Source organism: Podarcis bocagei, assembly GCF_964188305.1.
Source record: "Podarcis bocagei genome assembly, chromosome: 10".
Taxonomy (NCBI): Eukaryota; Metazoa; Chordata; class Lepidosauria; order Squamata; family Lacertidae; genus Podarcis; species Podarcis bocagei.
Window position 1 is genome coordinate 43756166 of NC_138135.1, and position 13342 is coordinate 43769507.

The following is a 13342-nucleotide window of genomic DNA, read 5'->3' on the forward strand; positions in this document are numbered from 1 at the left end:
TTACTTGCTGTTTGTTCTGACCTTAATCTTAATTCTTTTCTAGATTCTAGCTTTGCGTGAACAAAATGCACACATTCAAAGGAAAATGGCATCAGGAGAGGGTCCTACTGACTCAGAGCTTATCAAAGGAATGGAGCCTGGACAAAAAGTTCATGAAAAGGTATAAAGTAACAGCTTCCCTTTGAGAGTCTTCGTCATTTGAAAAGTTCAAATCAAAGTCCACTGCTCTAAGCTCCCAAATCCATTTCTGCCTTCTAAGATGAACTTAATGTGATGAATAAAACCTGGCACCTATGCAAGATGAGTCGCTAGTGTATTCTGAATCAATGCCTTGAGCAGTCTCTTTTGTTTACGCCCTCTTACAGACATTAAAGCTGCTTCTTTCTAATTAAGATAGTAGTGAAGAAGTTTCATACAGCACCAGGTTGCATGGCAAGGCCCCGAGCCCACCCCATTTCTTTGATAATGAAACACACGGACACCAGTATTTTGGGTTAATGGGATAAATAAGGCCACAACTTTATTGGTTACAGATGTGAGGAGTATTGGATTAGGCACTGGAACTGAACCGACTATATCTGACTCCTGCCGGTCATGCAGGTAGTCTCATAAGGGTCAACCACCAGTAGGGGGAGCCCTGTTGATGTACATCAACTGTGAGTTCCCCCAGGGTCTCCAATGGGGTCATGGCATGGCCCTAGCCCATACCTGGGCTTCAGACAGGAACCACACCCCCGGATCCCTTTAACAGAATACCCTTAAAGAGGAGGGGCAGGTGAAGGCCACAACCTCCCCTCCCATAAACCAGGTTTACCAATGACTAACCACCAAACCTTTCTAGGTTTTGGCGATTACTACAAGGCAGGCGAAAACCACATGGCTGGTGCCAATTTGCCAAGTGGGAAAATTCCTACCTGGCCCCCTCAACAGGTGGCCAACCGTGGTCCATAGCAAGGCCAAGATGGCGAACGCATGAAAACAGGGTGGGAGGGCGGGAGATCCGATGCAGGAGGAGAAGAGGAGACTGAGCCCTGGCCGCGAGGATGTTTAAATCAGGTAAACCACACCCCTGGTCGACCAGATTGGTCAGCCATGGGGTGTGATGCAGCCGGGACTCCCAATGACGCGGCGGCCTTGCCACGCCCCCCGCTGTACACGGGGAGTGCTTGTGGCCAGCTTGCAAGTCTGCCCCCCTGGGAAGGTGAGCAGTTCTATAGGAACTTCATGCATAAATGAACTTCATGACCTCATTAAGCTACAGAACGGATCTGTTGTAATCCAAGTGCTGACGCTGCAAACAATTTCGATATTCTAAAGTCAGTGCTAGGAAAATCAGCCTTAACATGTGGGGTTTGCAAACGGTCCCTCAAAAGGGTTCTGCCAATATGCCTTAAACTGAAGCTTTTTAGCAGTAGGTCTAATACAACATCAGTGTGTGAGATTTTCAGCTGTTCTTTATTCCAAACGTATTTTAGAAAGAAAGAAAATATTTCTTAGCAGCCGAAAGACAATTTTAACATTCCTCACAAGCAAATCTAGTGATGGAAGGTGATAGAAACAATTCTACTTGCACTTCTTATAGCGGTGATGTAAAAAAATAATAATCAAAGCTGTTTTGTAGCAGCTTGTCATCTTAGCAGCTTCTACTGCATTTTGTAACTTTCTAGTTTCACTTTTGATATCCACTTCTTGTCATGTGTAGATAATTTACGGTGCAAGAATGGAGCTCTTCAGCCAGGCTGGAAAGCTCTTTTTCAAGTTAATCATCTGCATATTTTTATGCAAGGAAGTTACAGAGATGTTTCCAGCATTAGTGTTTCTGTGTTAATGCCATGCAATACTTTGAAACGATGATAAAGAACTGTGGAGTCTTTCTCTGAAAGACAGTGCAAGGCAGTTCAGGGAAGAGACATATAGGGAGCTATCACTGACCTTCAGAGGTTGATTATAACTTGGAGAAAATTTGCTTCAAGGAATTGATGCTATAATTTTGTGGTTTATTAAATATAGTCATTATGCTTGATGTGTAAAACATAGGTCAAAGGCTTGATCCTTGCCCTCCGAGGATTTACATTCTCAACTAGAAAATCAATACAATTCTAGCCCAAAATGTAGCTGTTCATAACAATATGGTTTAGTCTAAGAAGCAACGCATACACTGCCTGTGTTTTCGAATTCTTTACTTCGTTCAGTGAATGGGTATTGATAGACTTTACTGAAAAACTATGTGTGCATGGAATTTGATGAAAACATCTGCTTGTTTGGCACATAAGATAGGCAAAAGGACTTACAAGGAATGCAAAATGGACAAAGGAGAGGTAAGGAGTCCCAGGTGTAATAGGCATTGGGTGGGGAGAGGATGAAAGCATCTGAGAATTATTTTGTTAAGTTACATCTGAAGCAATAATATGCATAGTCCACAGAGAGATGCGTATGGAATGAAATGTGTAGCTGTCTTGATATGTGTGTTGCGAATTGTGGGCAAGGAAAAAATATAACGTGATCTAGCAATACATTTTTAAGCTTAGTAATTATAGTGGACTGTAGAGAAGACTGGAATGATTTATTTAGTTGCACAATCTTACCACCTTGGGAAGGGCTGTGGCTCAGTGGTAGAGCATCTGTTTTGCATGCAGAAGTTTCAAGGTTCAGTCCTTAGCATAGCCCAGTCTGAAATCCTGGAGAGCTGCTGAGCTAGATAAAGTAAAGATCTGGCTCAATGCAAGGCAGTTTTTCTATTTTCTATTCATGATGCTTTGTCATCTCTGCACTCTTCAGTTTGGAAGACAAGTGGTGTTGGTTTATGTGCTTTAAGACAAAGGTGATAATTGTATTTTATTTTCATTTTGGTTGGCTTGTAGTGTTTCTCTTGTTAGCCACCTAAAACTCTTAAATTAGAGAGAGAGAATAATATTTTACTTTCTGGATCACTGTTCCAGGAACAGGAGATATAGCCTCCATTTGGTTGGGTGTTTTATAATGTTCACATTTACACATGTTAAAGATTAAATAGATTGAGATATTAGCCTCAAGGCCATAATGCCAGGCTGTTGAAGAATTAGATGTTTATCCAACAAAATAAAATAAAAAGTACATGATTATAAAATAGTGGAAAGTTCATTAACACCGTGTCTCTTGATGCAGATGGTATTTGTAAGTTTTAAGGTTTGAGAATCTTAGCAGGAATATGAGAATCCAGAGATGGGGGAATAACTAAGAACCTCTGGAGAACTGAACATAAATAATGCATCCCAGTCTTATGATCACTTAAATCTTATTTCCAGCTCAGGTAAGCATGCATAGTATTGCAGCCTTAGTATTATGGCAGCTTTATTCACTTTTATTCACACTGTAAAGCACTGCCAAGTCATAAATATATTTAAACAAATTTAGGAAGTATGGTCATATGCAAGAAAATACAGATCAGAAACTACAGACAAATAGAAAAGTCAATCTTGCAGTTCATGAACCTGAAATATCACTGCTTTATCCTCATCTAGAATTTTTCTTCCATTACATTGCTAATATCTCCAATTCCTCCCTCTCTCTTCCCTGGCATGTTTAATTTTAATTTCTTATTATCCAATGACATTCTTGCTCATTTTGATAGGTAATTGGGGGCTGCAAAAGAAATTTTAGCTATATACGTCCATATATTAAGCCTCCGTCTGATTGCAGATACATTGTCTCTGCAGACACCAGTCTGCAGTTGTTGCTGTGTTTTGATCTAGGGAGAGAGGGGAGAAATAGCACATTATCGGTGTTTCTTTCCTTTTCTGCAATTTAGGAAGGGAAGACCATGATCATGCTTTCCTCTTCTTCTCTTCTCTTACAAACCAGTCTCAGTTTGATAGCGTGTGCTGGTTGTTTCCCCCCTGGACCTCTTCCACATTTAATCTCCATTGCGCTTTGTGGCACAAGTTCCCACAGGGTATTTTTGAACTTTGATTTTCTCCATGGCCTGCCTGCTTTGTTGTAGCTAATACCATCACTGATATCAGATTTGCTTGATAACACTTTCATCTCTCTCTTTCTCCCCCGGGCTATTACTACTATATTTGGACAGCTATTAAAGCTCTTTTCCAACAAAGAACTCGGCTGCGCTTCCACCATATATGGGTGCTGATTTCAGAGCTGCACCACATTCTTGAGACTTGCTGCTGCTTTTTAGGGTGACTTAGAAAGGGGGAAGAAATTGGCAAGATGAAAGTGGCTCTCTTTTCCCTTTTTAAGCATTTAACCAGCAAAATTCTTGTCTGTATGATGAGTGGGAGTGGGTAGTAATATGAAGCCCAAAAATCGCAGACTATTGCCCTCCCCAAAGTGGTACACATATTTATGACACACAGCTAGCATTTCTCTGTGTAGGCAATGGCTAACTTCCTAACAATGCTACTCTTTTCATAAAACGTTTACTCTTTTTTCTGTTTTTATCAATCATACCATTTTAAATTGTGTTATTATTAGCTGCCTTGCACATTTCCTGGAAAGGCAGTATATGAATATTAAAATAAATAAATCCATATCATGCTGATACAGCATAAATAGTGGCCTGTAATCTTCTCAAGGTGAGGTCTTCGTATAACTCTTTGACTGGGACCACGTGTGCTGTAGATTGTTACAGTAAAGTCTTGTGAGAGTAAAATTGCCTGTACCACTTCAAATTGCAACCAGAGGAATGAATACACACATACACATAAACACACAAACACACACAGTCACATATGAGTTGTTAACATGCATAATAACCACCCATTGTGCACCAGGAGAATGTGCACATATTCCTTCCATGAAGAAAACAATGTGCACATTAACCAGTCATTATGCATAATCTCCAACATGCCCTGGGGAATATGCATATATCAACACCATTTTCTATATTATCCAGGCAATATGCACATTCTTTGTTCAGTAGGCATAGAAACATGCCTCTTTTTATTTCTTGTTAAGGCATCTTCAATTTGTACTCCCCAGACTGCTTCTGGCCAGGGCCGGATTTAGGTATGATGAGGCTACTGAAGGTAATGGGGCCCTTTATATGTTCAGCTGTCCTTTGTCAACAACAAATTGTCACTGTTTTTTGTGTTGAACATATGCTATATGGTAATTTTGGACCTAATAGGTATCTAAAGCCATTTGCACATAACAAAATATGAATTTTATCAAAGTAATTGTTGAACTGAAATACAATTAAGAAGAAGTATATTAACAGTGAAATACAATTAATAAGTAGTATATTAATAGTGAAATAATTATTAAGCGCTTACTTAAAATTATTTTTTATATGATTATTGCTTTCATTTTATGGATCAATGGTCTCATTAGATAGTAAAATTATTATTAAATTGCTGTTTTAGGGGTTGTTTTTTAAAGTCTGGAACGGATTAATCCATTTTGCATTACTTTCTATGGGAAAGCACGCCTTAGTTTTGGAATGCTTTGGTATAGGAAAAGACTTCCAAAACGGATTAAGTTTGAGAACCAAGGTACCACTGTATATAGAAATGAGCAAACCAGTGATATTTTAGGGAGCAGGCTAGCAGGCGGGGCCCATAACTTACATCATAGGAACCTACACAACCCCAAACAAAACACTGTTGCTGTATGTAGGCTTTATTTTTTTTATTTGTTTCTTATCTTATACTTTGGAAATGTACATCCAGGTTTTTCTCCTTTAAAAATTTTTGGGGCCCCCAAGAGAGTAGGGCCCTAAGCTTTAGCTTGTTTAGCTTATATGTAAATCTGGCACTGCTTCTGGCCCACTACCTAATTTTACATGGCCCACAATATATACCACCACCCTCAATCAGTGAAACAGCAAGAAACACTTTTTGTCACTTGGTCACTCCGGTCTTCTGACATGCATACAACCCATAAAGTGGCCAGGAGAACACACCACACTGAAAACCCAGGGTGCTGAAAAGATACATCATCAGTTTTGATTTTTGCATATGAAATACTAGGGTGCTGATTTTTTAAAAAGTGGAGGCCAATGAAAAACTGTATATAAAGCATTATTAATCCACAGACAAGTACTAATAAAATGAACTGGACTCACAATCCAACACAGCTCTTCTTTTTCTTCCCTATAAGCAGTATTAAGCAGCTTTTAGCCAACATACAATCATATACAAGATCACAGGCTCTTCCAAGTGTCATAACTGAATGGGCAACACAAAAAGCAGCAAAAGTAAGCTAGACTTTCACCAGTAAGAGGAATCTACTCAGCTCAGTTGGCCTATTCTGAGAGACAGCCAGTCAGCTTTGAAAGACTCAGTTAACCATCTCTTTTTCCAGCTAGGGGGTCTCATAGAGGCAAACTGTTTAACTCTGTGCTATTAGGGACATTGGAAAATCAACATGGAGTGATGGAGTACATGCAATACATTTAAATTGTAAGTTGATTAGTTAATGTGTTTTACCGTCTTTGGTAGCTGGTGAAAAATAAGTGATTCACTGTAGTAGGTGTGCTTGTTTGAATGCCAAATTATTAAAAGTGCTTGCCTAGGCTCTTAAAAAAAAATCTTAATTTAACAAAGCTAGTACTACATCATCAAGTCCCCACCAAGTGTTATAGTCATTTAATTAACTGTTTGCATGGCTCAGCATATCCTCTGAAAGAAAAAATCCATCCCACAGCTGCCCATCACCCTAGTTGGCCAGCTGGGGCTGTTGTAGGACAACATGTAGACATTGGCCATGCTGATTCATAAACAGGTTCCCTTTAACAGGACAGCAGCGTAGACTGTAGCCATGTGGTGCCCATGTTAGCTGTAAAGGTTGGTATGGTACCCCCATGTTGTAGCTGCCTGCTATCCTGCTTGTTCAGAAGGGGCCACTGCAGCACATACATATCATCATTAAGTCTTAAGAATGTTCGTGGAAATCATGGTGGCAGCCTTCATGAGTGTGATGTCTTTGCAATATGGAAATACTGCTCAAAGAAGCTGCAGCTATATGTTCCTCAGTATCTTTACCACACAAATGGATCATTCATGAAAGCAGTTATTTGTGAAAATGAGCTGATGGATATACTGTATGAACCGGCTCCAATACCGAATGACAGAATTTTCAGCTTTAGCTATTATCATTACACAACAATATTCGTGTGATGGTAGGTGGGGATTTATTATATTAATTTGCAAATAGAGCTTAGTTCGGTTCTGTACTTCACATAATACATAATGCTTGTGTGTTTCTAACCTAATGAATCTCAGACTCTAGAAAAAAATATTTATCTATTACAGCTAACATGAATGTAAGCCTATCAGTTTTATCAGCAGCTGTAAAAAAATAATAATATGATATTTTAATGCATGTGCAGACATCTATATTTTTTAATTGGGTTAAAGCAAATAGTAAGTTGAATAGAAAAAATACTGCAAAGAAAAAGCAAGACGCATACTATTATTTCCTGCGGCATCACTCAACCATTACAATGACTGGGAGCTGTACAGCAAATATAAGCTTTCAAATGTAGACTTACCAGAGGTAAGAGAATAAAAGAGACTAGATCTTTCACAGGGCTACATGTTCTGTCATTCTGAGGGTCATATAAACTGAGCAAGATGTATAACACAGACAGAATGCTCTCTGTGCAATTACTCGTATTTGGAGCATATCAGCAACTATGCCCTCTTGTAGTTACACACGATCCAGAACACAAGTGATGACTGCTACAGAAAGCGACATAACTCCATGCTTTTCCCCCACTAAAATGTTGGGGGAGGAATATATGAACAGCTCAGTTGCCAGGTATGTATTTGCCTTCCCCTATTGCCTGTGATGCTTTTGTTGTTGTTGCAACAAGACACCATGAGAAAATACTGTAAGGAGCTATGTTCAGAAATGGGAAAAGTTGCTGAGGATAGATATTTGAATATAGTTGTGTGAGAGTTTTCCTTTATTTAAATTAGGTTTGGAGTGCTGCCTTTTTAGGCACCTAGTCTCTCTTTCTGATGAAGGATTCACAGCTTTGCGTTTTCAGTGTATGCCCTCCGCCTATCTAACAGGAAGATTTAATAGCACCCCTGTGTACCAAAGACTCTGCATGTGTGAGTCAGGAGAAATGGAGGACATTCAACACTATTTGCTCCGATGCCCTTTATATACAGCCCCTAGACAAAAATTCCTCGATTACATCCTTTCTTCTTTTTCCAGCTGACCTCCCCTTGAGCAAATCTCTATTTTGCTAGCTGGCAATAATGGATTTATTACTGCGCTAGTTGCAAAATTTGCTTTGTCTGCAAGTAAGTTGAGAACTAGGTACCAAGACAAGTATCATGATGGGGAGTGTGAGAAGTGAAGTTCTTAATTTATGCAGGTGTGATTTTGCATTTTGGTAAGTCTGTTTTCATGTTATTGTTGTTCAGTTTTGATTCAATTATTTGTATCCCATGCACTGTGACCATTTCCCAACTTGGGTCGAATTGTGATGGCTTATAGCTTTTAGCAATAAAGATTTCATTCATTCTTTTTCTGATAAGCAGTAGCCATCTATTTTGAAGACTTGACCACCATAGAAATCTGAATCATATGGAAAAGTGCCAGCAGTATATTCCTGTTGATTTCATACACTTTGCTCCATTTCTTCACTAAGTTGGTGAAAGTAGACTAATGTGAGTGGTCTATGGTTTGTTTGTTTGTTTGTTTCTTAATAGCGTCTGTCAAATGGCTCCATAGACTCAAATGATGAGACCAGCCAATTGGTGGAACTGCAGGAACTTCTTGAAAAGCAAAATTACGAAATGGCACAGATGAAGGACCGCTTGGCTGGATTGTCTTCCAGAGTCGGGGAGGTAGAGCAAGATGCAGAGACAGCTAGGAAAGACCTCATTAAAACTGAAGAACTGAACACCAAATATCAGAGGGACATTAGGGAGGTAAAAAATTATTCCACCTCCATTTGTTTTCGTTCATCTGTACATTCATTCATTCCTTTTGAAGCTGGTACATCTCAAAGTCGAGTTTAGATTATAAGCCATCTAATGACCTCCTGATAGCTACATGAATACTGGCAACAATTGTAAATTGTAGTCTTTTGATGTATTGTTTGTTCTTTTAAGGCAATGGCTCAGAAGGAAGACATGGAAGAAAGGATCACTACCCTTGAAAAGCGTTACCTAAGTGCTCAGAGGGAATCCACCTCCATACATGACATGAATGATAAGCTGGAAAATGAGCTGGCAAACAAGGAAGCTCTCCTGCGTCAGGTTCAGTATCTGGGATCACTGCTAAGAAACTCTTCATAAGTGTCCTCTCATCATTTAGCTGAAAAGAAACGCAAATGTGTGTTCTTGCTATGATCTTACTCTGCCATCCAAATATTGGTAGATTTGGATCAAAAGGGAATGAGGACTTTCCAGCAAGAGAAATCAAAGATAGACAGACTCCTCCGAGCTGGAAAGCCCACCACCTGTCCTCTTGACCCGTGCCCGCCTTGGCTGATTAGAGCGTGTCCAGACGAGGTGCGGGCCCCTCTGGGTGATATCATCAATTTGTCCCTTGGCACCAGGATATTCCCAGGGGAACTGAAGGAGGCAGTGGTGCATCCGCTCTTAAAGAAAACATCATTAGATCCCTTAGATCTATCCAATTACCACCCAGTTTCGAATCTTCCATTCCTGGGTAAGGTGATTGAGAGAGCAGTTGCTGAACAGCTTGGTAGGTTTCTGGATGAAACATCGGCTCTCGATCCATTCCAGTCCGGCTTCCGTGCTGGTCATGGGACCGAGACGGCTCTGGTCGCCCTAACAGATGATCTCTGCAGGCAGCTAGATCGAGGCGGGTCGGGGCTGCTGATTCTTCTAGACCTGTCAGCAGCCTTTGACATGGTTGATCACGAACTCCTGGACCACCGCCTTGCTGACGTGGGGATCCAGGGCACAGTCCTTCAATGGCTGCGGTCGTTTCTCTCTGGTCGGGGACAGAGGGTGGCGCTTGGGGGGGAATTGTCATCGCGCCACTCCTTGGTGTGTGGAGTGCCTCAGAGTGTGATTCTCTCCGCGATGCTTTTTAACATCTTTATGCGCCCCCTCGCCCAGCTTGTCCGGAGTTTTGGGCTGGGTTGCCATCAGTATGCCGATGACACCCAACTCTATCTGTTGATGGATGGCCATCCTGACTCGGCCCCAGACACACTGACCAGATGTCTGGAAGCTGTGGCTGGATGGTTACGTGGGAGCCGGTTGAAGTTAAATCCTTCAAAGACAGAGGTCCTCTGGCTGGGACGGGGCGATATGGGATTGAGGGGGCAACTCCCATCTCTTGTGGGGGTGAAATTAGTGCCAGCATCGTCCGTTAAGAGTTTGGGTGTAATCTTCGATACCTCCCTTTCTATGGAGGTGCAGATTACAGCTACAACAAAGGCGGCATTTTTTCATCTCCACCAAGCTAAGCAGTTGGTTCCTTATCTCTCTCGCACTGACCTAGCCACTGTGATCCACGCGACGGTCACCTCCAGACTGGATTATTGTAACTCGCTCTATGTGAGGCTGCCCTTGAGACTGACCCAGAAACTCCAGCGGGTGCAGAATGCCGCGGCGAGACTCCTTATGGGGTCTTCGCTGCGAGATCATATTCATCCGGTACTATACCAGCTGCACTGGCTCCCGGTGGAGTACAGGATCAGGTTCAAGGTGCTGGTTTTAACCTTTAAAGCCCTATACGGCCTAGGACCCTCGTACCTATGGGACCGCATCTCCTGGTATGTCCCACAGAGAAATTTACGGTCTGCAAATAAAAACATCCTGAAGATCCCAGGCCACAGAGAGGTTAGGCTGGCCTCAACTAGAGCCAGGGCTTTCTTGGCCGTGGCTCCAATCTGGTGGAACGCTCTGTCACAAGAGACTAGGGCCCTGCGGGACCTGACATCTTTCCGCAGGGCCTGCAAGACAGAGCTGTTCCACCAGGCCTTTGGTCAGGGCGCAGCCGACTCCCTCCTCTGGCAATCTGCACAGAATTTTGCTTAATGGTTGCCATCAATTTGATTTTAATTAATTTTATAATGAATGTTTTTAGAATGTTGGATTATTTTGATTGTTGTTAGGCACCCTGAGCCCAGCTTCGGCTGGGGAGGGCGGGATATAAATAAAAATTATTATTATTATTATTATTATTATTATTATTATTATTATTTGGGCCCAGATCTATTTTTTCCAGGGCTAATATGTTCAAGACAAGGCTAGATTGTCAAACCTGGCTCTTGTCAAGTCAGGGTGGCAAGATTCTGGGAGTGAATCCAGGTTGGGTGAGATGAAGGAAAATCAAGGTAAGCTAGAAAGGGAAAGTATGGCAGGTTTATAGCAGCAAGCTGAGCTACACATGAACTATACAGGCTGGATCATAAACTTTGACCATCAGTAGATTTTGGGGGAGGGTGACTGATGTGCAGTGCCAGCCAGGAAAGTATCTATGACTGCAGCATGCAAGCTATGTTTGCTAATATAAAACAGCCTAAAACAGTGGTAAACTAAGAGCATGCTAAAAAAAAAAAAGTTTTGAACTTGCCGTAGGAAGTTTCTTACTCATAAGAGTAAGAAACCACTTGAAGGTGATATGTCTTGGTTCATGAGAGCAAAGGACAAGCTACTGATTGTTCCTATTTATATGTTTTATTAACTTTCCAGTTTGTTGTAGTGTTCATTCATATTAATGCTTTTTCAGTACATCTCTCTATATTAACACTTCTTCAGTACATCTCAATATAAATCATTACATGCTTCACCGGTTGGGTTTGAGAAAGTGAGGAAGATTTGCTCTTCGAGAGCCAACCGGGATGAACCATTGGAAGTCCAATCCCCTGGGAACCGCAGCAATTTCCTGATTCGGCGTTTTATTTATTTATTTAGTCGTCTCATTTCTGGGTTTCAGATGGAAGACAAAAATAGACAGCTGCAGGAACGGCTTGAACTAGCTGAGCAAAAGCTGCAACAAACAATGCGGAAAGCTGAAACCTTGCCTGAAGTGGAAGCTGAACTGGCTCAGAGAATCGCAGCCCTGACTAAGGTATTGTACACTTGAGAGCAGGTGAATTTCAGAAACACGTTTTCCTTTAACATTGATTTTCATCCCTTTTCCCTTCCTTCAGCACCATCAGCAGCAATAAAACCCTGTTTTGGAGTGGACAAGATGATTCTACTTATTGGCACCGTAAATAAATACTAATTACACATACGACGTTATTTGCTTTAGCTTAATTTAATGTCAGAGGTATTGCTTCGTATTTCTTGTATGGCTTGAGTCCATTTCTCCCAAAATCCCAAAGGAGTTTATTTTATAATACTTTGTATTATAAAAGAGTTATGATTAATCCAATTCAGCTAAAAATCATGAACTTTATTTGCCATTGAATTTTTTCCATGATTTTCCACATCACATTAATCCAAAGAAACACAGTGATCGCTTTCATTAAAACAGACCAAAAGAAAATAGACACTTTATTTTCCAGCCTCAGATGAATCGGGGTTGCATGAGAGCATAAGATGGATAGGAGAAATACCCAGTGGATTGTTCCTATAGGAAGCAGTATCACACAAGTTTCATGCAGATATACAAGTTGCCAGTTTGGATGATGCACAAGTTCAAAAAGAAAAGGCACATGTCAACACATATATTCTGCTGGCTCTTCTTTACAATGCCTGAAACCACTCTTGTCTTGCCTCCCCACCCCCCACCCCTGTGGACTTAGGCTCCATTTCTATGCACACTTTGTTGGAAGTCCATTCCTCACTAAACTGATTGGCACTCAGTATCTGAATAAGGTGCAAATGCATTTACAGATGTGTTCTGGAACACAGTAATAAAATCTTTGATGGCATGTAAGAGAGAGAGAGATTTTTCATCAGTAACTCAGAAAAGTCACAAAAAAATTGGAGGGTTTTTTGTAATGCTTCTCGGGTTTCTTTTAAAAAACAAACCAAAAGACAATGGCTCGTTCCTGTGGGTATCTGTTCTAATGCTTTTTGGATGTGCACAGAGCCTAGAGCTTGCCGATCGGAAGGTTGGCGGTTTGAATCCCTGCGATGGGGTGAGCTCCCATTGTTCAGTCCCAGCTCCTGCCCACCTAGCAGTTCGAAAGCACGTCAAGTGCAAGTAGATAAATAGGTACCGCTCTGGCGTGACGGTAAACGGCGTTTCCGTGCGCTGCTCTGGTTTGCCAGAAGTGGCTTTGTCATGCTGGCCACATGATCCGGAAGCTGTCTGTGGACAAACGCTAGCTCCCTCGGCCTATAGAGCGAGGTGAGCACCACAACCCAAGAGTCGTCCGTGACTGGACCTAACGGTCAGGGTTACCTTTACCTTTTTAAAGTAGTTTCATGGGTGAATATCTTCTTCCTTCATT

The 13342-nt window shown here is 41.3% G+C and overlaps 1 protein-coding gene and 1 long non-coding RNA gene across 11 annotated transcripts in view; both read left to right on the top strand.

The window, feature by feature from the left end:
• PPFIA2 (PTPRF interacting protein alpha 2) overlaps positions 1-13342 on the top strand; it is a 281701-nt gene that overhangs the window by 202172 nt on the left and 66187 nt on the right. For all 10 annotated transcript variants that reach the window (XR_014012454.1, XM_081211201.1, XM_081211200.1 and 7 more), the window contains 4 exons: positions 44-160; positions 8661-8882; positions 9066-9212; positions 11872-12006. Coding sequence is in view for 9 of the 10 variants with exons in the window: in XM_081211201.1 (XP_081067327.1) it covers positions 44-160; positions 8661-8882; positions 9066-9212; positions 11872-12006 (621 nt within the window). In the remaining variant the exon portion in view is untranslated. The remainder of the gene's footprint in view (positions 1-43; positions 161-8660; positions 8883-9065; positions 9213-11871; positions 12007-13342) is intronic.
• On the top strand, positions 1327-3283 carry LOC308596362. The gene is made up of 3 exons (XR_014012492.1): positions 1327-1411; positions 2193-2318; positions 3145-3283. It is a non-coding gene; the product is annotated as an uncharacterized lncRNA (long non-coding RNA).